This window comes from Gobio gobio (assembly GCF_949357685.1).
Source record: "Gobio gobio genome assembly, chromosome: 3".
Lineage (NCBI taxonomy): Eukaryota > Metazoa > Chordata > Actinopteri > Cypriniformes > Gobionidae > Gobio > Gobio gobio.
Window position 1 is genome coordinate 62323479 of NC_137099.1, and position 27172 is coordinate 62350650.

Consider the following 27172-nt stretch of genomic DNA (forward strand, 5'->3'; position numbering starts at 1 on the left):
TTTTCGGCGTGTCTTGAGTGTTCACACCCAAGCGATTTCCATTGGCGATGCGCCGAGTGAACGTGCACATTCAGTAGATGCGCTCCCGGTACACAAGGTGGTGCTGTGGCACTTTCCGCTTCTGACACTCGCTTGTCACACAGAAGAAGAAGAGAGACAGTATTTACGTGCTTGCCAAAACCACAGATATATTATGTCTATGGCAAAACCATTCACACACTTTTTGCTAACTGGCAAGCAGCATTTGCAGCCCATCTTCTTCTTTGTCTTCTTCGTATCAATGTGTGCTCGGCAAGACCGTTCTGTCCTTGAGCGCCACCCAGTCGTGTTTTACTGTCACTTCAGCAGCTCCAGGCACGTGAACAAAAGCGCTGATCTCATTGGTCGGCCAGTTTTTAACGTGCCGCGTCAAAATAAAAAAACGAACCCGAGGCGTTTTTTTTTTAAATGACGCTTTTACGCCTGGCGTTTTACGCGTCGGTGTGAACACTCACATTGGCGCCCATTGTTTAGTCACGAGGCGTTAAACGTCGGCGATAAACACGCGCGAAAATCGTCCCGGGGTGAACAGGCCTTTAGAGTGAGTAAATAATGACATAATTTTAGAGGTGAACTGTCCCTTTAAGGATCGCGTGTTCACTACTGCGCTGTTGTCAATTTAAGACCTGCGCTCATCTAATATACAGACACATGCGATTTTACTTTCACTTTAGACATAACCGACTGTGTCTATGTTAACCTTGTTTGTATTTGCCAGTATTAGCGCAGTAAAACGACTATTTAGTCCTGTAATCACGTGTTTGACAGGCGTTTAGTGCACGCGCTCTGAAAAGCACATGTTAAAACAATTCACAAGCGCGTATTGAACCGTGAATGCCGTACCAAACGGTTCAATATCATTTTGAGAATTGTGGCATCCCTACTGGACACAATAATTTACCATGACGATGATAAATTGTAATAGAAAAACTAAAGAAAATACACAGACTCGTACTGAATACCAACCTATTCTACACTGAGCCAACGCAGAGCTCGGTGAGCGACTCCCTCTCGTGACGTAATATGACGTTGAAAAAAAACGCTTTTTACAAACGGCCAACGAAACGGCCACTTTATCTACTTGTACTAAATTAGTGCTCTTATGTCTTTTAAAAAAAATTTAAATCCTGCATTACCTTTTCATATGGTATTTTCATACAAGGTTATATATTAATTTCGAAAAAATGTTTACCTGCAATATGCCCTTTAAGACACTTGTGTTATATGAGAAATAATCATCAGTGTTCATTTAAGTAAGAGTGTGTCTGTCTTACCCAAGCCTGTAGCACTCCTCTCAGAAACTGAAGCCTCCGCACCTCGATCGCCCCCCGGTGGCTGGTCCCAGTATAGCTCATAAACCCCACCTCTCCATGTATTAGAATGGACGCGAGACATACTAAACAATTCTATTACACTTCAAAGAATTGTTTCCTAAAGATGGTTTCTGTCCTTTTAGGCAGTTTTTATTACGATGATTTCATTTCAAGTGTTCATTTTTTAAATAAGCTTAGTTTTAGTGAGTTATTTGATGCTATAAAAACGGGGGGTGTGACGTCATGATTGACAGCTGAGATTGACGGCTTCTCTGAGTGAAGTCACTAAGGCACTTACAGACTTTTTTTCGGGAGGAGATTGGAGCTTTAGCTTTAATTTTTACATTTCCATAACTGTTTATTTCACACCAACATATTGAATTGTTCTGCATCTGTGAGAGTGTTTGCGGGCTTTTGATAATCACGCCTCTACTTCCTGCTGAATGACTGAACGACTGACTGAGTAACACATGCACTTTTAGCTTTAGACTGACGGAATGTGTGTGGTTAACACTGTTTATTAATGTCCAGTGCCAAGAATTATCAGAGTCCCTCCCTCAACAAGAGAACAACATCACTGAACTAAACCTAACTGAAGAACAATAATGATCTTTTCTTTAAGCTGAACACTGTAACAAATTTCTGTAGTTTTCACAGCATTATTACTGTAAAATGAGCAAATACTTACTGTAGAACCTGTATACAGCATGTTGCTGTAGATCTGCAAAGCATCATGGTCTTTTTTCAACAGCGGGTAAATTCTACAGTATTTTTTTTCTTCCTGTGAATCACAATACAGCAATTTCTAGAAGATTTTTTTTCAGCCAAGGAAAGCTACGAGATTTCCCAGTTTCATCTGAATTTTTACTTCAGAAAGGTAACATAATTTATTTCCAAAGTTTACCCTTGTAAAGTCACCTGTTTGTTCAACTTTAAGAGTGCACTGAAAGAGAAAAGAGTAATGAGCAGCACACTTCGTTGTAAACTCGTCTCATGTTGTGTGTGCAGTTTATAATTGTATTACCACAAATATATATTTCTGCATGATTTCGATATATTTTCTAGTCTGGCAACATTTGATAACGTCATTAGTTTATAAAATGATAGCATTGTTAAATAAAAATTAAATTGGAATTGTGTATGTGATCTCTTTTGGTGCAGATACGTCACATAATATGATCACTTTTTTTCCTGTCACTACTTGCGCTTGAGGGAGTGAGCTAAGCCTGCCGACTCTCGACGGTCTCGAGCTGAAAGAAAACGCAGCTGAGGTACGTTAGGCCTAATACTTAACCTATTTTTCATAGTGATTCATCATGATTTTTCTGAACGTAAATCCCCAGAAACGAGATTGGTGAAATGCTATTCAAACTTGTGGGAGCATGGCATGGGCTGTACTGTATTAAGATTTGTCTTATCCGGCAACATTACACTTTTAACGTCTTTAATTTGATTAAAGTCTAACGTTAGCATTGTGAAATGACATTAATTTAAAATGGTGTAATTTTTTGTATTTATTGGCGCGGTAGCCGTTTAATAATCTCTCATTTTTTTCTCTTGCTTGCTGTTGCCGCCTGAGAAATCAGACATTGAAGTTAAGCGGGCCGAGAAAACGCAGCTAGAGGTAACTTAGCAGCTATCTGTTGTTAAGCTTACTTAACATATTTTTAATAATTTCATGATTTTTCTGAACTTCATTGCCTTCAAGCTGCAGAAACTATAACGTTAGATTGTTAATAGCCTAATTTGAAGTGCCATTCCCGACTTTTGGGAGCATATATTGTATTAATATTTGTCTTATCTGGCGAAATTACATTTATGTCTTTTATTTGATTAATTCAAAGGTCCAGATTAGCAGACGAACTGGGAAGGTGGTCCAAAAAAACCCCCCGATTGCCTCAATCCACACGTGGCATCATTCATCAGGGACTTCATTGAGTATGACTGGTAGAACAACTAATACCAGGTGAGACTTTTAATTGTTACCTTGAATACCTTGGAATAACTGGAAGCCAGTTTGGGTGGGTAGTTGGTGGTTGAGAGTCAGGGGTGGCCCGCAACTTGTCTATTAAAGGGATAGTTCACTTCAAAATTTACTCTCAAGTTGTTTCAAACCTGTATGAATTTCTTTCTTCTGCTGACCACAAAGAAAGATATTTTGAAGAATGTCGTTAACCAGAAAGTTGATGGGTCCCATTGACTTCCATAGTATTTTTTACTATGGAAGTCAATGGGACCCATCAACTGTCTGGTTAACGACATTCTTCAAAATATCTTTCTTTGTGTTCAGCAGAAGAAAAATTCATACAGGTTGAGGGTGAGTAAATGATGACACAATTTAAATTTTTGGGTGAACTATCCCTTTAAATCATTTAATTGTTATAGATTTGTAATTTTACCCAAACATTTGAATACATATTGATTGTTTTGTTTGCTCAGAAAAGTGTTGAAATGAAATGAATTGTTCACAGAGAAATGTTAACTTATTGAAAAAAATGTATATGTTCAGAAAATATATAGGTTTGAAATCCTGCTGTTTTTAAATCATTAAATTTTTATACATTTGTAATTTTATCCAAACATTTTAATAAATATTGATTGTTTTGTTTGTTCAGAAAAGTGTTTTTTGTATGTTCAGAAAAGTGATGAAATTAAATGTTCACAGAAAAATTTTAACATTGAAAAAAATGATGCTATACTATTTTTATTTTATGAATTTTTTAAATTAAAAGTGAGAAAATAAATGGCATTTGTGACAGTGTCTTTATTTTACAGTACACAAAATTAATGCAGTAATCCCCATTACAGTAGTAGTTAAGAAATACAGTACTGTGATTATTACTGTAAAAAAATTTACAGTAATTTTAAAGTTACTGCGATTACGTTTACAGTAAGAATACTGTGAAATGAAATACAGCAACTTACTAGCTAATTGCTGCCAGCAAGTTGCTGTATTTTTCACAGTATTCTTTTTACAGTGAAGATGAATGATTGTGATTGACAGGTGAGGATCATCAGGGTTGATGTCAGTCGCAGGAGATGTGACTCTGGTGGTAGTTTGAGGTTGTTAATATTGTACATCACACATCACAAATAAAACTGATCACTGATCAGTGAGGGAAAGTTACAGGACAGAGTAACAGAAGCTGGACAATATTGAGTAATATTGACCATAAAATGATACATTGTCCATAATTAATGTCCCAGATTCATTAATAAACATATTTATTCTAATTCACACAAAGCCCTTACAGGAATAACTGCAGGTTTTAACTGTAAGAAAGCAGCATAGATGACAGAATAATGGCGTATGTGTATCTCTGGTGTGTATTGATGCGCTCCAACACTTCCTGAGCAACGAGCAGCAGATTCACTCCAGATGACATCATTGTTATGTTCTCTTGCTATCATCACATGTAGAAAACACTTGGGGCTAAACCACGTTCAATAACACAGCCGACATTCAGGAATACTTTACTTCTTCTGAATTTATTTTAAAGAACACAACAACTAACAATTACAAGTGGCAGTGCCACCTGCAGGCACAATAGGGGAAAAGCAGTATTACATACATTACATTTCCTCCCCTCTTTATCCAGAAACAAAGAAAACAATGCTTTCTCAGAGAGCTTTTGTCCTACTCTAGAGGTAGAGGGTAACTCTAGAGGTAGAGACCGCCTCTTGCCTCCAGCCAGTTCGGGGATTATTCTGGACCATGTCAGAACAGGTCTAACTCTAGAGACCATGTCTAACTCTAGAGGTAGAGACCGCCTCTTGCCTCCAGCCAGTTCGGGGATTATTCTGGACCATGTCAGAACAGGCTCACTAATAACTATTACAGTTCAGTCCAGCAGGGGTTTCTCATGGCTCTATAATGTCAGACGATTGGGAGGTTGGATCACTCTGGCTGGATAACGTCTGACCTGCACTGATGGGATGTTGAGTTTGCCATGGTTTGTCTGAGGCTCTGTTAACATCTTGTTCCTTTGCTGGTGGTGCAGAGGAAGTGCCATTTACAGAGGCTTGTACAGGAACAGACACATCACTGGTGTCAGGTGGTTGTGTCACCTGAGTTTCAGCTGTTTGATTCAGAATTGACACGAGTTGACCAGCGTGGCACCTCCATTCCTCAGAAGCTCCTACATCCACAGTATAAGATACTGAACCACTTTGAGCCGTCACTACCCCTGATGTCCATCTTTCTCTCCCTCTGTAATCTCGAGCCAGCACTGCATCACCAACTCCAAACTGTCTTGGCTTTGAACGCGTAAAACGCCAGGCATAAAAGCGTCATTTTAAAAAAACGCCTCGGGTTCGTTTTTTTTTTTTGACGCGGCACGTTAAAAACTGGCCGACCAATGAGATCAGCGCTTTTGTTCACGTGCCTGGAGCTGCTGAAGTGACAGTAAAACACGACTTGGTGGCGCTCAAGGACAGAACGGTCTTGCCGAGCACACATTGATACGAAGAAGAAATAATAAGTAGACAAAGAAGAAAATGAGCTGATAATGCTGCTTACCAGTTAGCAAAAAGTGTGTGAATGGTTTTGGCCATAGACATAATATATCTGTGGTTTTGGCAAGCACATAAATACTGTCTCTCTTCTTCTTCTGTGTGACAAACGAGTGTCAGAAGCGTAAAGTGCCGCAGCACCACCTTGTGTACCGGGAGCGCATCTACTGAATGTGCACGTTCACTCGGCGCATCGCCAGTGGAAATCGCTTGGGTGTGAACACTCAAGATGCGCCGAAAAACGTCACGAAAAACGCTGGCGATAAGCGCGCCCGATATTCGTCCCGGTGTGTACAGGCCTTTACATTGGCATGTGTGGTAAACAGGGGTGGAAATGGGGGGGTACACAGGGGGACGGAGTCCGGGGAGTGAATTTCAAGGGGGGACGGAGTTCCAGTTGAAAAAAAAAAGATTTGATTTATTTTATTTTTTATTAAAAGTTTTTCTATATTTTATCCACTCAATATTCTACAATATTTTAGCCACATAAACGTAACATAATATATAATAATAAAAACTTAGCGGGATATTCTGTGATAATGGCTGCGCAATGTCGACTTTTGTGATTGGCCAATACCGGCAGACTGCAGCCAATGGAAATGCGTCTCCATCGGTGCGTGCTCGAGGTAAATGATCTGGAATGATGAACTGTGATTTTGACCAAAAACCTGTTACTTTAACAGATGCCATAACAGAAACTTTGAAATGGATAAAGCTGTGTTAACATACCTGAAATTATCCTGTCTATAAATATAATAATAATACATAAATAGTCATCTAAAAATTATCCAGCCGTCTTGCCCGAAAAGAGCTGCAATTTCGTTATATATCAGATCCAGAAATACATGCGAGATATACGCAAAACACACACAAATGGCGACCCATGGTGGTCAAAACTGGACATGTAATGAAAACACAGGCCAAGCATGTAATGATATCCGAAATATAAAATAAGGATTAAAAGGGATTTAAGGGAATAAAGAAAGAAAAAAAAGAAATAAGAACGGTAAAAGAAGTAGCGTAGCGTAGCTGTGAGGTAATCCATTAGCTAAACTCTTTGCTAATAGTATTTTATTTAAAATATGCACACATTCACTTAAAATGCGCAACTCAAAAAAAACCTTTCCAAACTAGAGAATTTTTGCCATTTCCACCACTGGTGGTAAACAATACACTTTACTCAAACACTTAACCTAAGTGTAATAAAGTAATACAGCAGTTCATTTTTGAAAGGAACGTCTTACCAAATGTAGGAAAGCACCTGAAGCTCCACTGAGTAAAACACCAACACCGACTGACTTTAGCTTTACAGTGACAGACTTTGAGTGGTTAACACTGTTTTACACACGGCTGCAGAAATATCTGCCCCCCCCTCAACAAGAGAACATTATTACTGGAACTGAAGAACAATAATCATCCTTTCTTTAAGATGAAAATGAATGATTGGGAACTTTTTGTTTACGTTTTTAACAATGCCAATGTCAATACTGTAAATTTCCATCCATTAGCCAAAAAACCGAAAACTAATGACGTGGTCAAAAGGAATTCTGCGTGTAAGCCTTTTCAGCCTTTCGGTGAAGTTCTTTTAATTTATTGATATCTCATTTTAAATCTGACTCCATTAATAATTTTATCTGACTCCAATTCTATCTGACTCCATAAAGTGTGTTACATTTAGAGTTTATCAGCTGATTTGAAGATTAGTTGCAATTTAATTTAGATCAATGATTTTTCGTAGTATCACTTATTTTCAAATATTAATATCCTCCATGGGACACGGAGTCTCAAATAGGCTAAGCGTCCGGATTTCGCTTGCTCTAACGGTCACAGATTAGTCAGTTCTGATATTACAGAGGATTGCAGGGTGAACTATCTTACCTCTAAGTGAGTCACACATGTGAAACATGTAATTTTAGTGATAGTCACGGAAACTGCAACTTATAATAACAGTGGCAGGTCAGAAATCAGGTTTTCCCTCATGCATGGCTCAATGCTCCCGCTATGGAGTTCCCAGTATGGCCTGCCCTGGCAGAGAGATCTGCGGTAACCCCTACAAAACTCCGCATGGACATGAATAAAATAATGATTTCAGAAAGATACAGAATAAATCAAGATTAACATTTATTTTGGCCAGACTGGAAAAGTAAATAAGTAAACAAGAATCCATGGTACACAACTGATCAGCGTAAAAACATAAAACACAATTGCAAAGCAATATGAAAATAATTTAAAAGAGTCATCAGGTCTGGCACATCTACATGCAGTTTGCACGGGGGGGTCTGGCTACAGAGTATTCCCCCAGAGAGTTAGAACATCCAGCCTTAAATACTTCAACTAGAACAAAAGGGCTGTAAATATTTGCAACACCCCCACCTGGTTTTGAGGGAGTGGATCAGATATCTTTGAAGAGACTACTCAAAGGAGAACTGAATTCTCATTAGTTTTCCAATCTTTCTAATACTACCATTGACTGCAGTGAAACTGAGACCATTTTACCATTCGCACTGAGACCTTTAAAAAGACATCAAACATGAAAGGGATAAAACAATAGATTTACAAAATACATCATCACTGATATATCTGCATTTGGTGACTTGAAACCAGGACAAGGAGAGGGCAAAATGGGGAGGGGGGAGGAATGTTTGTCAGGGTGTTGTCACAGTTTCTGTGAGATCTTTTCCTCAAGATTAGTGACTTTTATTGTTCAATTGCTGAGGTATGTATCTCAGCTTTTGTCTTAGCACCAAAACCGACTCTTACAATACCAGTTATTTCTTAAATGTGTGTGTGATTTTTCAAGATAATCCTTTAGAAAAAACATCATTACACTTCCACACGGCCATCAATAACACATTTATTGCAAAAGCAAATATGAGCACATTTAAATACAAATATTTGTACCAAGATGTAAAAATAATGTGAAAATATGTATTATCAGAAATATTAGAAAATAACAATATATTTCCTATAACATAAAATAAAATTAAATACCAGCAACATAAAACATGTGCATATTTGCATATTCTTAAAGATTTCTTAATTTTCCTAAACAGGCCAAATTACACTCTCTACATATTTAACTATTTAGACTTCAGTGTAATGAGGAAGTGTGTGTGTGTGTGTGTGTGTGTGTGTGTGAGTGTGTACGCTGAAAACATGTTAAAGTGACGCAGAAACCCATGTTCCCTTTCGTTCAGTCACTACGACGTACGTTAGTGACTAACGAATGGGGGTTTCGCCTAGAAGCCAATTACCTTCGAGGTGTTTAACAGCGCCCAATGGCGTGCCAATGCCATGGGCATGCGGAATTTGCATACGTAACTCCGCCCCACCGCGTGGGTATATAAGGAAGTACGCTGGCAACATCGCATTATGTTTCTGCTTTGGAGCCAAGAGAACCTCTTCACTCCTTCAAGCCTACAACTGAGTCTTTGTCAAGCCTTCGAGACGAGCAGCTTTCCAGAGGCGTTGGATCTACGGCGCGTTCCAGTGATCGCATACTGCCTGCCTGCTGATCTGCGCAGTGGTCTGTCTGACAGCTGGTGTGTGGTCCCTGGGCGCTTCGGCGTCTCTGCGAAGCTTCCTCTCATAAAAGAGCTTACACGTGGCACGTCCTTTTCAGGATGTCTCGCCCGTGTACTTCTGGGTGTGGCCGGTCGCTGAATTCTTTTGATGGGCACGATCTCTGCTTGGTATGCTTGGGCGTTCAGCATGCTCAAGCAGCGTTCGTGGATGAGTCATGTTCCCACTGCGGGAACATGACCATCGCGGTCCTGCGGTCAAGACTCAAGGATCTTCGTAATGAAGTGAGAGTCCCCTCAACCACACCCCGATCTACCGTGCCCCCCGTGGCCGGTACTTCGGCTGGTGGTCAGGGTGACCTGAGGGTTACGGTGTGGAACAAAGCCCCGACGCTCATGCCTCGGGCCACACCTCCCTCTAGCGTTCCGCAACCCGCGAGTGTCCAGGCTGAAATCTCCAGGCTGCATTTCGTTTGGCGCTCCGGAAGATGACGCGATGTCGGTCACCGCATCACAAGGTGGGCTCGAGTCCTCTGAGGATGATGACTCGGCTGTGCTGCCGCCTTCGGGCGCGCCAGCATTGCCCGAGTCGGACCCAGAGCTGACAGCCATGCTGTCTCGGGCAGCCGCGAGTCTAGGGATAGAGTGGAAACCTCCGCCCTGTCCCGAACGCTCGCGGCTCGATGATTGGTATCTGGGGGCCCGCACTGACTCACGTCAGTCCCCGCCCTCAATACCTTTCTTTCCCGAGCTGCATGAGGAGATTGCCCGGTCCTGGAAGTCCCCGTTGTCTTCCCGTGATCGGTCTGCAGTCTCCTCCGCCTTCTCCATCCTCGATGGGGCCGCGGCCAACGGGTACACTGGGGTCCCCCAGGTTGAACGTTCTGTTGCGATGCAACTGTGTCCTCAGAGCGCTTCGACCTGGCGAGGCGATCCTAAGCACCCCTCCAAAGCCTGTCGATTCACATCTACATTGGTGGCGAAATCGCACAGAGCCGCGGGGCAGGCTGCCGCCTCTTTGCATGCCATGGCGATCCTCCAGGTCTACCAGGCCAGGATCCTCAGGGACATGCACGAGGGTGGAGTTGATCCGGGGCTCTTAAATGAGCTGCGTGCCGCCACCGACCTCGCTCTCCGGGCGACGAAGGTTTTCAACCGCCCAGAAGCAGACTGAGGCTCTCAAGCATGTACTGCCCCGGCGGCCAGCTGCTGCTTCCACCCAGCCGCCGGCACAGTCCCCTCAGCCTGCTCGCCGCCGAGGACGCCCTCCTAAGGCTCCCGCCCCTCCCACCCGGTCCAAGCAGCAGCTTTCACCCGGGCCGGGTCGCGGAGGAAGCCGTAGGAAGGCGTCCAAGTCCCCTCAGGCCGCCCCGCGCCCCGCTAAACGCCAGGCCAAGCGGCGCTCCTGAGACGGACGGCTCAGGGATGGGAAATTCTTTCGAGGAGATGGTAGCAGGACCACTCCTTCCCCCGGTGGAGGGCCAGGGGAGAATCCTTTGTTCAGCTGCTGGCCCCCGGGTCAGCAGCACCCTAATATGGTCAAAGAAAGAATTAACACTCCCATCCCTGAGCCCCCAGAGATCGGCGATGTCAGTGCGCGCCACCCACGGGTCCCGCCACTCGCATCCCACTCTGTCGCCAGCCTCCTGGCAGAGCAGACCCCAGTGGAACGTGCGTCCTTCCCTGGTCTCCTCTGTCAGGACACAGCAGTTAACCGCACCCCCACACCGGGACGCCCAACAGCCTCCCTTGTCCGGGTCGGTAACGCTGCATCGCTGCCCCACACCGGGTAAACCTGTAGTCCGAATGACCCCGCTGGTGCAGTTCCTGGGAGCCTGGCTTCAGATTCCAGGGCTGTCCCGCTGGGTCGCGAAGACAGTCAGGTGCGGCCACGCGATTCAGTTCGCGCAGGTTCCTCCCTGTTTCCGGGGAGTCCGCTTTACTATGGTCGGGGCCAATGCCCCTGTCATGCGAGCGGAGGTTGCCACCCTACTGGCGAAGGGTGCAATCGAACCTGTCCCTCCAGCCGAGATGAAGTTGGGGTTTTACAGCCCCTACTTCATTGTACCCAAAAAGACCGGTGGGTTGAGACCAATCCTGGACCTGCGCATCTTGAACCGTTACCTTCACAAGTTTCCGTTCAAGATGTTGACAGCGAAACTCCTTTTCGAACGCGTTCGTCCCGGCGATTGGTTTGCAGCGATCGACCTGAAGGACGCCTACTTTCATGTCTCCATCCTACCTCGACACAGACCGTTCCTACGGTTTGCTTTCGAGGGGCGGGCATACCAGCACGCGGTCCTCCCATTCGGGCTATCTCTGTCCCCTCGCGTCTTTACGAAGATTGCCGAGGCAGCCCTTGCGCCCCTTCGGCAGCACGGGGTTCGCATCCTGAACTACCTCGACGACTGGCTCATACTGAGTCACTCTCGAGAGCAGGTTGGTTTGCGAACACAGAGATCTGGTTCTCCACCACTTAGCCTGTCTGGGCCTTCGGGTCAACTGGGAGAAGAGCAAACTTTGCCCCGTGCAGAGTATCTCTTTTCTCGGTATGGAGATCGACTCGGTCGCCATGTGCGCGCAGCTTACGAGCGAGCGCGCGCAGTCTCTGCTGACTTGCCTCCGTCAAATCGAGAGCAAGAGTGCGGTTCCACTTAAACATTTTCAGAGGCTCCTGGGGCATATGGCATCTGCAGCCGCGGTAACGCCGCTCGGATTGCTACATATGAGACCGCTTCAGCACTGGCTTCGCGATCGAGTCCCGAGATGGGCATGGCGGTCTGGCACGCTCCGGGTCCAAATAACCCGGGCCTGCTTACAGACACTCACTCCGTGGTCGAACCTCAGTTTTCTACGGGCCGGCGTGTCCTTAGAACGAGTTTCCAGGCATGTTGTTGTATCAACGGATGCCTCCTCCACGGGCTGGGGTGCCATGTGCAATGGACAAGCAGCCGCGGGCTCCTGGACAGGACCCCAGCGCCTTCTGCATGTCAATTGCCTCGAGTTGCTGGCAGTACGGTTCGCCCTGCACCGCTTCCGAGCGTTGCTGAGGGGTCAACACGTACTTGTCCGGACAGACAACACGGCCACAGTAGCGTACATCAACCACCAGGGTGGTCTACGCTCCCGCCGTATGTCTCAACTCGCCCGCCATCTTGTTTTATGGAGTCAGAAGCACCTGAGGTCCCTTCGTGCTATCCACATCCCGGGAGACCTGAACCGTGCAGCCGACGAGCTCTCATGGCTTCAGCCACTTCCTGGAGAATGGAGACTCCATCCCCAGACGGTCCAGCTGATTTGGGAACAGTTCGGCGACGCACAGGTAGATCTGTTAGCCTCCCAAGACTCTTCCCACTGCAGCCTGTACTATTCCCTGTCCGAGGGCACGCTCGGCACGGATGCACTGGCGCACAGCTGGCCCCAGGGCCTACGCTTATATGCGTTTCCCCCAGTGAGCCTTCTCGCACGAGTACTGTGCAAGATCAGGGAGGACAAGGAGCAGGTCATGTTGGTCGCCCCGTATTGGCACGGCCAGACCTGGTTCTCAGAACTGCTACTCCTTGCGACAGCCCCTCCCTGGACTATCCCTCTGAGACCGGACCTCCTCTCTCAGAGACGGGGCACCCTATGGCACCCGCGTCCAGCGCTCTGGAAGCTCCACGTGTGGCTTCTGGACGGGACGCGGCAGGTTTGAGTGGCCTGCCACCTACGGTGGCCGCCACCATCACTTCCGCTAGGGCAGAGTCTACACGACACCTCTATGCGTTGAAGTGGAACCTCTTCGTCACCTGGTGCTCTTCCCGCCAAGAAGACCCCTGGAATTGCCCGATCAGGTCTGTGCTTGAGTTTCTCCAAGAGGGGCTGGAGCGAAGGCTGTCTCCCTCCACCCTCAAAGTGTACGTGGCTGCAATATCTGCCCATCACGATCTCTTGGGAGACAAAAAGGTAAGTCAGCACGACTTGATCATCAGGTTTCTGAGGGGAGCGAGGAGACTGAATCCTCCTCGCTCTCCTCTCGTTCCCTCTTGGGACCTCTCAGTAGTTCTAAGTGCTCTGCAGAGGCCTCCCTTTGAGCCTTTGCGGTCGGTCGACATTAAGTTCCTGTCGATGAAGAAAGCTCTGCTGACCGCATTGGCCTCTCTTAAGAGGGTCGGGGACCTGCAGGCTTTTTCAGTTGACGAAGCGTGCCTAATATTTGGGCCGGCTAACTCTCACGTGACCTTGAGACCCCGGCCTGGATATGTGCCCAAGGTTCCTACCACTCCCTTCAGAGATCAGGTGGTGAACCTGCAAGCGCTGCCTTTGGAGGAGGCAGACCCAGCCTTGGCAATGCTCTGTCCAGTACGCGCTCTCCGCGCTTACGTAGACATGACGCAGTGTTTCAGGACCTCAGACCAGCTCTTTGTTTGTTATGGTGGAGAGCGGAAGGGAAGAGCTCTCTCAAAGCAGAGGTTGTCTCACAGGATAGTGGACACCATTGTTTTGGCTTACCAGCAGCAAGGTCGACCATGTCCCCTTGGTGTGAGGGCACACTCCACCCGGAGTGTGGCCTCCTCTTGGGCGCTAGCGCATGGCGCCTCGCTAACAGACATCTGCAGAGCTGCAGGCTGGGCGACACCCAACACATTCGCCAGATTCTACAATCTCCGAGTGGAGCCAGTGTCCGACTATGTACTCGCCCCCCCGAGGGGCCGGTAATGGACCAGGTTCTAGGTGTCTTCGCTTGCTCGCCACTCCACTCCACGGACTGGATACGTGCGATATTCTCCTCAGGTGAGCTCTCCGAGAGCCCTGAGCTCCTCCAGCACTGTCGACGCCGACATCAGTTCAGTCTGCCCTTCGAGCCCAGACCCTCATGTCCGGCCAGGTGCCCCGTGTGCATGGTTCCCTCCGGTGACCCCCACACGAGTATTTCCACCGTAAGCCTCCTCAGTGAGCAGGTGTCTTTCCCTTGGCAAGCCCCTGCCACCCCTAGGGTTAAAAATCCACCTTCGGCTGGTACCCTAGAGTTTCCCATATGCAGCCCACAGCGGGTCATATGTGTACTCTTTAAGTCCTCCCTACGGGTAGGCATCTTTGGCATTCCCTCACTGGGATATGCTTCCCAGTGTACCTTGGTAATCCTGTGATAAGTGGGAGTCCTACGGCCTTAAGTGGTGGGATCTCACACTTACGCAGGGCACTGGATGACAGCTGAGTGGCGCGGTTATACTGGAACCCCCATTCGTTAGTCACTAACGTACGTCGTAGTGACTGAACGAAAGGGAACGTCTCGGTTACGTATGTAACCCTCGTTCCCTGAGGAGGGAACAGAGACGTACGTTCCTCAGCCACGTCAGCTGTGCTGCTGGAACGCGGAGTTCAGATCTTGGCTCCGCAGCAGATACATAATGCGATGTTGCCAGCGTACTTCCTTATATACCCACGCGGTGGGGCGGAGTTACGTATGCAAATTCCACATGCCCATGGCATTGGCACGCCATTGGGCGCTGTTAAACACCTCGAAGGTAATTGGCTTCTAGGCGAAACCCCCATTCGTTAGTCACTAACGTACGTCTCCGTTCCCTCCTCAGGGAACGAGGGTTACATACGTAACCGAGACGTTTTGTAATTAATATAATTTGAATATTTATATTTTTAAAGGAATCGATACCCAATAAGTATCTTGTGAGTGTTGATGTATTAAAACTGCAGTATCGATGTGCCCATAAGGTTTGAACAAGAACATATGAGACGATCACTAATAAAACTGAACATTTAAAGGGAAAGTTACAGCAACACAAACGACAGAATAACTGAAGCTGATAATATTGAGCACTTTAAGAACAAAAACAAACTGTCAATCATCAGTGGCTCCGCCCACAGAGCTCAGGATTGGTTCCTCTGAGCTCCGCCTCTTCCTGTTGATCTGAACACACAATAAGATGAAGAAAGACTGACTGAAGTTCATCAACAACATTATAAAACCTTTCTCCAGACTCATAAAGCACTCACACTCGTGCTGAAGAGAGTTTTATTGATTATATTGAGAAGAGCTGCAGGTTCTGACACTTACTGATGGATTCTCATGTTCAGAAAAGCTCTGAGGATCAAGAGTCTTCAGGACGTCTGGGATCAACGGTCTGTGTGAAAGAGAGCGAGAGATCGGTCATGTGATCATCTGTGATGGAGGATCTGACGCTGGCGTCTCACTTACTGTGAGTGTGTCGTACAGGTCAGAGGTCGTGGACTTGAGCTCAAGAGCTGTATATGTGTCTTCAGTGGGGTCAGAGATCTACAGGAAAGACAGAAGGACACACACATTGTGAGCTCATGTTTTAAATGCTGACTGTAATATTTAGAGGATCTTCACTGGATCTAGAACTGAAGAATCAGGTGTTTGGACACGAGACTCGTGTGTCTTATACTCTTAATATCTCTGTACGGCTCATAGCGGCTGTAGGAAACATCTCTAGATGCAGGAAAACACTGAGAATAATTGAGATCATCTCACCTCCTTCACAGCAGATCTTCTTTTCATCCATTTAGTAAGACTGTCAGAAGAAATATGAAAAAACAGCACATTTCAATATGTGTGTATATAATATGTAATAAAATAACACTTCATACAGCATTTTTGAAAGGAACGTCTTACCAAATGTACATGACAAAAGCTCCTGATGCTCCACCGAGTAAAACACCAACACCAGCAGAAACACCGACCGCTACAGACGAGAAACCTCTGACGGCTGAAATACACACAAACACACACCACATGTTTAACAGGATTAGATCACTCAAAATATACTGAAAAATAAGAAATAAATTGGTTAAATTGTGGTTAAAATACAGATTATGTTTAATAAAACTCACACATGAAGTTTAAACAGAATGACTGATACACACCATGTACAGTGACAGTTACAGCGTCTGATCTCTGAGATCCATGTTGATTGTGAGCCTGACAGTAGAAGCGTCCACTCTGTAGTGCACTGAAACTCTGTCCAGATCCAACAGCTGAGGTTTCATTCTCCTTAAACCAGCTGAAGTTCAGAGCAGGAGGGTTTGAATCACTGCTGCAGCTCAGAATCACTGAATCTCCCTCCACTATTACACCAGATCCACTCATCAACACTGAGACGCTCCTGGGTGAGTCTGAAAAGGACAAACATTTCAAATTCTCATATTAAATATTAGAAATTGTAAATGTAGATGTGAACAATGTGCAGATGATCATTAACTCACACATGACGTTTAGAGTCACAGCATCAGAGTATTTCGGTCCATGTTCATTGATGGATCTGCACTTGTATTCTCCACTGTCATCAGAGCTGATCTTTGAGATGCTGTAGATTCTTCCAGATCTTACAATCGTTCCTCCTTTAAACCAGCTGAAGTTCAGAGCAGGAGGGTTTGAATCACTGCTGCAGCTCAGAGTCACTGAATCTCCCTCCACTATTACACCAGATGGACTGATGGACACTGAGACGCTCTTTGGTGGATCTAAAACAAACAAACAAAACAAATTAAATTTGACATCACACACTCAGTTGAGAATTAAGAATCCACTAATCAATTATAGCTTTAGTTCTGGCAGGTCACGTTAGTCAGACTCACATCAGCTGATCCACATCTTTATACTAATTTATTACGATTGTTAATATGGAAGTAAAATAATGCCAAATATTTTGAAACAAAAAGCTTGTTGAATTGCACTACTTGAAAAACCGTGCTTGCATTTTAATCAATTGTATTTTTAGAGCTTGCATTTTTATGGGCTGAAATTCAACATGGTTGTATATTTAAGATGTGAATATTTCAATTCAAAACATTTCACACACATTTTCATTATTAAAAATTCAATAATCCATGTTCACCTCTCAGATTTCACTTCCAAAATATTAATTCTGTTTAAAAAAATACAACTTATAATGTCCGACAGGCAATTCTCGCTTTTTATTTCGCTTTGCAAATTCGCTTCCACCAATTCAGTGGTTAATATTCAACAGAACTGCAGGAATAGCAGTAGATTACTGAGCATAATCTCCATCTGCTGTTAGTCGACCTCACCAGCAGGCGGTGCAAGCGGCTGTTGACAAACACCAGAGCGACGGGTAGAGAGAATCATTCATTCATTAAAATGGATTTGTGTTGATTATCAGGACCAGTATACATTGCAGTAAAACTGCAATATTGCACTTTTTTTGTGTCCAAAAATCTGCATATATACTTCATTATACTGCAAATCTACAGTTGTACTTCATTATACTGCAGTTATTTTTTGTAAGGGTGATTTTCTTCTGGTTAGTAATGTGTGAAGCTGGTAATGCTGTTTGTGGAGTTGTTTAATCCTCCTCTGCTGAGATCTTCAGAGATTTAATGTCTTCTTTTATCTTCAGTTGATTTCATCTAATGCCGAGTTCAGACTGCACGATTTTCGTCGGATCACAGTTCTTTTCACACTGCATGACTATCTTGGGCCAGCATTCAGTCACTGCTGTGTTCACACTGACCGATGGATCGGCGACAGGGGGTTTCACACTGAATGACTGTACAAGAGGAAAAATCACCAACAGCTCTGTCCCGTCAGCGAACTACGTTTCACCAGCAAACACACGCAAGAAGTGAGAAGGAAACAACGCAAGATCACAAGTGCGTTAACCGGAGTTCTCGCGCGGGACTGGAATTTTTATTAAAAATATAGACTGCAGTTCAGACTCTTGCTATCCAAATTATCTGTGCGCTGATTTGCAGCAAAAAAGGAGAAAAAGAAAAAAAGATTATGGTGGAGGAAATGGTTGGGGAGACACAAGGAGCAAGGATTGTGTTCTGCAAAGAGAGTTTGAGGTAAATAAATAATTTAGCAGTGTGCTGCTGCTGCGGCTGGTCAAGCAAATGTTTGTGCTTTGTTTCTGCTTGATATAACTGTAAATATAACTATTAAAAATACTAATATTCTGGTCTATAACTCCTCCCTGAACCTGTAGGTCCTCGCCGATGTATTTTTCAGTCATAACTCATTTCACACAGCAGGAGTTTGAATCGCCGACAGGTCCAGATATTAAGCATGCCAAATATCTCACGGGCGTCGGCGACTCATCGGCGATTCTCTCTGATCGCGTCTTTGATCATTCACACTGCGTGATTGTCACTCACGAGCATGAACACCAATTTGCCTATGATTTCAGGCATTTGTCAGCGATTTCCCAAAACCTGTCAGTGAGTGAAAAACGGGACTAAAATCGGCTCAGAATGCATTTTGAAATTCAAACTGCATTTTGCAACAATTATCACATGGTATTATGATGAAAATGCAATCCCAAGTTAGCCTGGTTTTACCAGACTCTCGTACATTTCATTTGTACATAGAGTCTGGCCACTCTCCATTGACAAGCGTTTACTTCCTTGAAGGCGGGTACTCTGTTGAAGTTTAAAACTATTGGATCTGCCAAGAGTCACTCTGGATCTGCCTAACCAATCACTAACGTTTGGTCGTGACGTATGTCAGGCGCTGTTCGCCTTTGATTCTCACATTAACTGTGCACACCACCTCAGTGTCAGTAATAAAATTCGGATTGTTATTTATTCATGGTGGAGAGGAGAGTTTTGTGATCGGAACGCGCTGCTCTCGTGGTGCATATCTCGTGCAATCATAACATGATTGTATGCTGTCAATAAAATGTCATATGCTTAGTATGATAAGAATAAATGCTGCCGTAAATAACAGCCCAATTCAAATGTTTACGTGCTTTTCTTCTTTTATTTTTTGATCGGTGATGAAATATTTTGCTCTTGTAAACACTTGCCAGTATTTAAAGAAATACAAGTCTTGAAATGCAAATTACAGCTCACGCAACCGCACAGTGCTCTGCAGGGGTCTATAAAGGATATAAACAGTGAGTTTTGAAGTGATATATTCTTGAAAACTCAGAGATGTGGATTCGGACAGCAATTACATTAGCACACGACCTTGGTGTTTGTCAAAAGCAGTCGATAATTCAGCCTGGGTTTTTCTCGCGGGTGGTGGGAGACGGACGGCTTCAGCAACTCCTTCACCACTAACGGAGTGAGCTGGAAAAGACTTTTCCCGGACCACAACATCAGCAGTACAGCAGTGATTGTTCTTGCTCCGTGTAACGGGAGTTTGTTTGTTCAGGGAAGAAGGAGGCGGGAACCGGCGAACGTTTAACAACTTTTAATCAAATAATAAACACAAAATGAAAGTAAAAGCGGCAGCCCCTCACGGACGACTGCCGCGCACAAACATAACAAAACACAACTTAAAATCCAGGCCTGGTCCTCTCTCGTCCTTCACCGGTGTCGCTCGTCCTTATATGCCTCCGTGCTCCCTCATGAGAGGACTCGAGACCGGTGTGTCTCAATCACGCACACCGGTGTCACTCGCTCGTCCACCTCGCCACACTCCGGTTTTAACTTCTGGACATTCGTCAGCGCTGCCACACACTCGCATCTTTCACTGCCGCCATTACTGAACTACAACTCAAACTAGCGCACGACATCAACGTCATCGCTCTCAGCCACTCCCTCTGTTCGCTGATTGGACCGGTAAAAAATTGTTCGGGGGAAAACCTAAGCATATACAGAAGTCCCAGACGTAGTACTGAAGGAAAATGAAAATTGAGCGGAAGTACGTAGGAGCCAGGCTAATCCCAAGTGTCCTACCCATGAGTCTTAATGCATTTCACAAAAATAAAAAAACACTAGCCACAGTGACTGCTGAGCAAAAAAAGTTCATGTCAAGCCCTATATATATATATATATATATATATATATATATATATATATATATATATATATATATATATATATATATAAATATATATATATATATATATATATATATATATATATATATATATATATATATATATATATATATATATATATATATATATATATATATTAGGGATGCAACAATATAGTTAATCCACGGTTCAATACATACCTCGGTTTTTAACCATGGTGTTCGGTTTGGTTCGGTTCGGTTCTGATGGCTTGTCACATCAGTTTTTTGCTATTCTATTTTAAGCGACAGGAACATCAAGGTTAAGGAGAAAAAATGCTCTTTTCTTTCTTTCTTTCTTTCTTTCTTTCTTTCTTTCTTTTAGTTAAAATAATTGAAAACCCTTACTTAAACTTAAAGCTTAAAAAAACCCTTGTACACATTCCTAGTGTATTGTATAATATAAAATAAATATAAAGATTTACACTGGCAGCTCAGAGTACAGCAGCATTTAAGTATGAAATTGAATGAATAAGTGTAAAATTAAAACACTACATAGACTTCACTATAAAATATCCATTGATTCTTATTAAAGCTACTGTATTAAAGTTTTTCAGTCAAGAGCAGTGAGTGATTTTCTCTTTGTCTTTAGTTGTTGTATTAACATTAAAGGGATAGTTCACTCAAAAATGAAAATTATGTAATCGAGAAATGAATACAGGTTTGAAACAATATTAGAGTGAGTAAATAATGATATAATTTTATAGGTGAACTGTCCCTTTAAGGACAGTGCGTTCACTATAGGCTGCGCTTCTGTCAATTTAAGACCTCCATGCATCTAATATACAGACACACGTGATTTTACTTTCACTTTAGACATAACCGACTGTGTTTATGTAAACCTTGTGTGTATTTGACAGTATTAGCGCAGTAAGACTACTTAGTCCAGTAATCGCGTGTTTGACAGGCGTTTAGTGCGCGCGCTCTGAAAAGCGCATGTTTAACCGGGTAGGCTGTAAAACGCATGCAAATAATGAACTTTCGTGATTGTGAATAACTATAGTGTTCCGTGAGTATAACTCTACCACTAACGTGTGATGTGAATGTATGTCGCGTTGTTCAGTAAACTGGGATGGAGGCAAATGATAGAATTTGTAGAAAAATAATTAATTAAATGCAAAACCGAAAAAAAACGCAATTCACAAGCGCGTATTGAACCATGAATGCCGTACCGAACGGTTCAATATTATATTGAGTATTGTGGCATCCCTAATCATGTGTTTGTACGGTTGCTAGGGTACACTAAATGGTTGCTAGGGTGTGGCTATACAGTTTATGGGTTGATATTTAAAGACTATTGGCCAGTCTGAGTCAAAAGAGCCCAACTCTGTATTTCTGCAATGCTCTGGTGCTGAGATATGGCTTATTCATGTGTTTGTACGGTTGCTAGGGTACTCTAAATGGTTGCTAGGGTGTGGCTATACAGTTTATGGGGTGATATTTAAAGACTATTGGCCAGTCTGAGTCAAAAGAGCCCAACTCTGTATTTCTACAATGCTCTGGTGCTGAGATATGGCTTGTTAATGTTTATATATGGTTGCTAGGGTGCTGTAACTGGTTGCTAGGGCGTGGCTATGACTTTTGAATGTTACTACTTATTAGCTGCTTGATAGGTTGATTCAAATGAGACCAGCCCCAAGTCTCTGTGATGTTCTGATGCGGAGATATGATCACACAAACATAATGCTAACATGATTAACATTTTGCTAGCAAGAATGCTAACATTATTAGCATGTAGCTAACATGATTAACAAGACAATGCTAACACAATTAGCATGTGGCTATCATAATGTTAACACGATTAGCATTTTGCTAGCATGATGCTAACATGATTAGCATGTTGCTAGCATGATGTTAACATGATTAGCATGTTGTTAACATTATGCTAACACGATTTGCATGTTGTTAGCATAATGCTAACATGATTAGCATGATGTTAACAATAATGCTAACATGATTAGCATTACAATGTTACAATGATTAGCATGTTGGTGGCATTATGCTAACATGATTAGCATGTTGTTAACATAATGCTAACATGAATATCATGTTGTTAACATAATGTTAACATGATTAGCATGTTGTTAACATTTTCTAATCCTTAGCTAATAACTATTAGCATGTAGCTATTCACTGCTATCATGTGTAGCATGTTGAAAGTCCAGTTTGTTAGCATGAGTCAAAAGAGCCAACCGCCATCTCTCTATGATGTTCTGATGCAAAGATATAGGTCTTGCTGAACGGTTGCTAGGGTACTCTGTTTGGTTGCTATGGAGTGGCTTGGTAGCTGCCAATGACAATACTCCAAAGGCTGCTTGTCAGTATGAATGACATAAACCAACCCCCAAGCCTTTATGATGTTCTGAGGCATAGATATAGGTCTTTGTAAACGGTTGCTAGGGTGCTTGATAATGGTTGCTAGGGCGTGACTAGGAAGTGTTGAAGGTGATTTGTGATTGGTTGTTGATGCCCTGAGTAAAAAACCCACCCTCAAGTTTCTATGACACTTATATCCAAAGATATCCCTTTGATGTTTTTTAATGGAAGTCTATGGGATCAGTTGCTAGGGAGCTCTAAATGGTTGCTAGGGCATGGCTTAATAGGGTCACAGTGATCCTGAGATAGTTATTGGTTGTCTGAGTAAATTGAGCCCACCCCCTTGTCTCTGAGACACTGTGAGCCAGAGCTGTGGTCAATGCAAAATCCCTATGCAATTTCCCATAGTAGAGAAACACATGCGTTTAATGGGACGTCCCTCCCCATTATAAGTCAATGGGGAAATGTGGGCAGCTCCTGCACCCCAGGGGTACAACTCACACCCCATTGTGATGTGTCTTCTTACAGGGCCTGCCAGCCTCTTCAAATGTGGTGAACCACGAGTTTCTACGAAATCCTCTCTCAGAGTTATGACTCTTTAAAAAAATTTCCAATGTTAAGTCTATGGGATTTTTTTCGCCCCTGGGGTGAACATCGCACCCCCGACCCCTTAGAAGAGATTTAGCACACCATTCCTGAATAAGCCGGTCGATTTGACGCCTCATTCATGGGTCTGTGACAAAAGCTGTGGGAGGAGTAGCGCCAAAATGTTGTCTGCAATAATTATAATAAGTATGGTGGATAACAATAGTGATGCTAACATGCTCCTCATCACCTGAGCATGATTTTCACATCACCTTATAAATGAACACTTAAACTCATAAACTCATAAACACATAAACTCTGACTTCAGTGGCCTCCATGTTTACTATTGTTCAGATCTATGACCACTGCAAAATCCCCAGAGATAAATCAACACTGCTCACGGCACATATTGTCCCAATCTAAAGAGTTAAAGTGACAGTGTTGATTTAACTCTGAGGATTTTACTGTGCAGTTCAAACTCAAATCTGTTATTGGACACATTCAATAAATAATAATGTGAACAGCCACACAAAGAAATCTGAGCAATAAAACAGAATTGAGCACTAATGCTTGCAGTGTAAACGTAGAGACACATGATCTGAATCTGTTTTTTTGCTCTTTTCAAAAACAAAATCTTAAATTCATACTCACACATGACATTGAGATGAACATCAGGAGAGATGTGATGGTGTCCGTGTACAGCACAGCTATATCTGCCTGCATCCTCTCTTCTGACTGACTGCAGCAGGAGTTCATTGTTTCTGTCTCTTCTCTCAGTTAATGGCTGTGAGTTTCTGGACCAGATGAATGTTGCTCTGTCAGTCAGAGTGCAGCTGCTTTTACATGTCAGACGGACTGAATCTCCCTCTGTCACTCTCTCAGGAGACTCCACCTGAAGAGCTGAACACAACACACACATTATATCTAGTGCTGCTGTCATACACTGATTATTATTCAACATAATGCACAGAACAAGAGATAAACCTCACCAAACTCACCTGTGACAGTAAGAGTCACTCCTGGATGACCAATCCATTTCTTACCAGCTTTATCAGTGATGAATCTGAAATAGTACTCGTGTGAATCCTTCAGTGTCACATGACTCAGTCTGACGGTGCAGTTCTGCTGTTTATCTCCCAGATACTGAAGCCTCTGACTGTATTCAGGGTCATTAGACAGATCTGGAAACTCGTAATTAACTTTTTCCAGTATTTTGGTCCAGAACACGTTCTTGATCTGATGTCCAGTAGGGTATGTATAAGAGCAGTTCATTGTCACTGTTGAGTCCTTTAGTGCACAGATGTGTGAAGGACTGTAACTCACACCCCAATCATCACTAGAAACCCCTGAAACACAGAATTCATCCTGATGAACATGATTTATCAGTTACACTGGACCATTGAAAACTTCATATTTTTACTTCTAAACAGCGACTCATGACAGGAAATATAAGCTCATCTTCTCAGACTCTATTGAGTGATGAATGATCTCAGTGTGAATTACTTCATGAGCTTTGATGGAGGATGTTGCAGAAATAAACACAGAAACAGAAGTGAAAACAGACGTCAGTCACGAACAACAGCTCTATCAAATAATCAAACACACGACAGACTAAGAAAATAATCAATGATGATTTAAAGACTCAGCTCTGTGATCTTCTATATGCTAACAAACAGTCCTTTGACACATAAACCTCAACAATATCTCCACATCGTCTTCTGAGAAAATGAGCCAAAAATATCCATGATCTGCGATACACTGATGTTTGTCCAATCAAATGCTCTGATGAGTGAGAAAGTCCCGCCCCTAAACCACCAGACACTGACTAGCAAGAAGCAAATTAGCAATTCATGTTCAAAACTGTGACGTCACTAAAAACTATTGGATATTTATAAAACGGACAAGTCCATTGACATCTCTCACTCAAACTTCCTGCTTCAAAAGGAAACGCATCAATATAGCACAGAAAACTGCTCATTAATCATCATTATATGATCCAAACAGGCTACAAACTTCAGAAGAAAAGGACAGACTCTTTATAACTAAATTACACAGAAGATGAAATGTGCCAGAGACTCACCGTGAATCATGAGCAGAAAGACCAGAGGAAGAGCAGGAGCCGTTCTGACCCACATCAGCATAAAATACATCTATAATACAGCATTAAACATCACTCATAATCATCACTTGTGCTCAAACAAGTATATGTACTGTATATCACCCTATTCTTTACATTTCTCATGTTAAGACACGTGTGTTATATGAGCAATAATCATCAGTGTTCATTTAAGTAAGAGTGTGTTTGTCTTACCGTGTTGTAGCTCATCAGATCAACAGCAACTGAACGACTGACTGAGTAACACATGCACTTTTAGCTTTAGGTTAAAGGACTGTGTGTGATTAACACTGTTTATTAATGCCCAGCAACGGCAGTGTCTCTTCCTCAACAAGAGAACAACATCACTGAAATAAACCTAACTGAAGAACAATAATCATCCTTTCATTAAAGGGTAACTTCAGTGATTTAGCATTAAGCATTGTATCAGTAGAAACCCAGTAGTATATTCAAATTATGGTCCTTTCCTGTTCCACATGTTATCAACCCGCCCACAGGGGAGGATCTCACTCACAGAATGTAAATGCGCTCGGCTCAGGCATTCATAACGGAGCGGTGCAGAGCAAAGTGAGTGCTTCAACTTTTCAATGAATTCCTATCAAAGTTGAGCTTCCACATGTGATCTGATATCGTCAGACTGGACAGTGAATGACAGCCGCTCTTACCTCAGCTCTGCTCAGCTCTTCTCGTGATGAATGAAATCTGACTCCTGCTGCGTCTGTGACGTGACTCTCGTTCGGCTCACACACACTTTATTGAAGAGACACGTTCAGTTTTTAATTGTAGTGTCTGTTCTCTAACTGAACAAAATGATTTAATTACTATTAATATTAAAACGACGGTGGGGCGTAGCCGCGGTGGGCAAGTGATAACCAGTAGCCGTGGCTTTGGGAGTGGCCTCGTAGGGCAGCGAAGCAAGTGCATTCTGGGAGTTGTTGTCTTTCATCCACATGAGACAAAAATACATTTTCTGTCTTTTCTCAGTCTAGAAGGCACCAAATTCAAAAATAATTTCACATTTCTACTTCATAAATGACCCAGTTTAAACACACATTGATCTTCCCAGCGCTGAAGTGCCCCTTTAAGCTGAAGATGAATGATTGTGATTTACAGGCGACCCTGGGGGTGTAACGATTGACTCTTTTCTCAATGCTTTGATTACAAATCCTGACGATGCATATGCATCGATCTTGAAACATGTATTTTTGAATCGTGAATCGATGATTTCGGTCAATAATCGATTTAAAATTCTAAGAATGTAATTAATCGTGATTCGATTGCGATTCAGTGCTTTAAAATATATAAACATTAAATTTCTACATCTGTGAATTAATGGAGACGTGTGCCATCATCCGCACCCTCACAGCTCTCCTTCACACGCCGCTCTCTTTACCGCCTTCACTGGATTGTGCTCGCGCTCCGTCCGTCGCTCTCATTGAGTTTTGATCAGCCCATGTTTGATTTCTCCTCAGGACGGCCACTGCAATCACATGAGCAGATGACAGCTCTCTCTCTCGAGACAGGAATAGTCCTGAGTCAAACCGCTCAAGACATTGATAAAGCTGCCGACTCAGTCACTACTGTTGAAATAAAATGCTTTCATTATGTGGAAACGTCACCGTTATTTTATGTGAGATAAAATGGGGGCCCATCACTGATCTATATAATGACTGGATTGCTCATCGCGTTCTAAACTGTGAAGCCACCAGAAGAGCTCGAGCGGCCATCTTACTATTCCCTACCAGCAGAGGGCATCATTGACGTACAGCCAAAACATTGAACTAATATCACACGACTTGGAGCGTCTCAGTCTCACAGGATCATCTTTACGATATATGTGTGTAAATTAATTGTTACTTCAGATGATATCTGTAATGTCTTTTTGGAGAGGATGAGGATTTACAATTCAAAGTTTGCCATGCAGTACCTCGAAAATAAAGCAGTCAGCGTTATGATGTGTGTATTTTATTTCCCGATTGAGCAACGT

The 27172-nt window shown here is 43.3% G+C and overlaps 2 protein-coding genes across 2 annotated transcripts in view; both read right to left on the reverse strand.

Moving 5' to 3' along the window:
* The window catches only part of LOC307124221 (uncharacterized protein), a gene marked incomplete at its 3' end in the record, with an annotated part of 717433 nt that overhangs the window by 656999 nt on the left and 33262 nt on the right, over nt 1-27172 (reverse strand). The gene's annotated exons all lie outside the window — the stretch shown is intronic.
* LOC307122992 (B-cell receptor CD22-like) lies at nt 8702-25413 on the reverse strand. The gene is made up of 12 exons (XM_079811358.1): nt 25381-25413; nt 25150-25219; nt 24059-24415; nt 23721-23969; nt 16610-16867; nt 16271-16519; nt 16020-16113; nt 15879-15918; nt 15582-15659; nt 15441-15507; nt 15075-15293; nt 8702-9012 (listed from the first exon to the last, which is right to left on the reverse strand). Exons 1-10 carry the CDS (start codon nt 25393-25395, stop codon nt 15475-15477), a joined length of 1443 nt encoding a protein of 480 aa, XP_079667484.1. The 5' UTR covers nt 25396-25413; the 3' UTR covers nt 8702-9012; nt 15075-15293; nt 15441-15474.

What these genes read in the sequence shown, in the direction of transcription:
- LOC307122992 (XM_079811358.1), bottom strand. An exon ending in CTTTCTGCTCATGATTCACG is followed by an intron (nt 24,416 to 25,149) that starts GTGAGTCTCTGG and finishes TCTGTGTTTCAG; the next exon opens with GGGTTTCTAGTGATGATTGG. An exon ending in ACCTGTACGACACACTCACA is followed by an intron (nt 15,508 to 15,581) that starts GTAAGTGAGACG and finishes TCTTTCACACAG; the next exon opens with ACCGTTGATCCCAGACGTCC.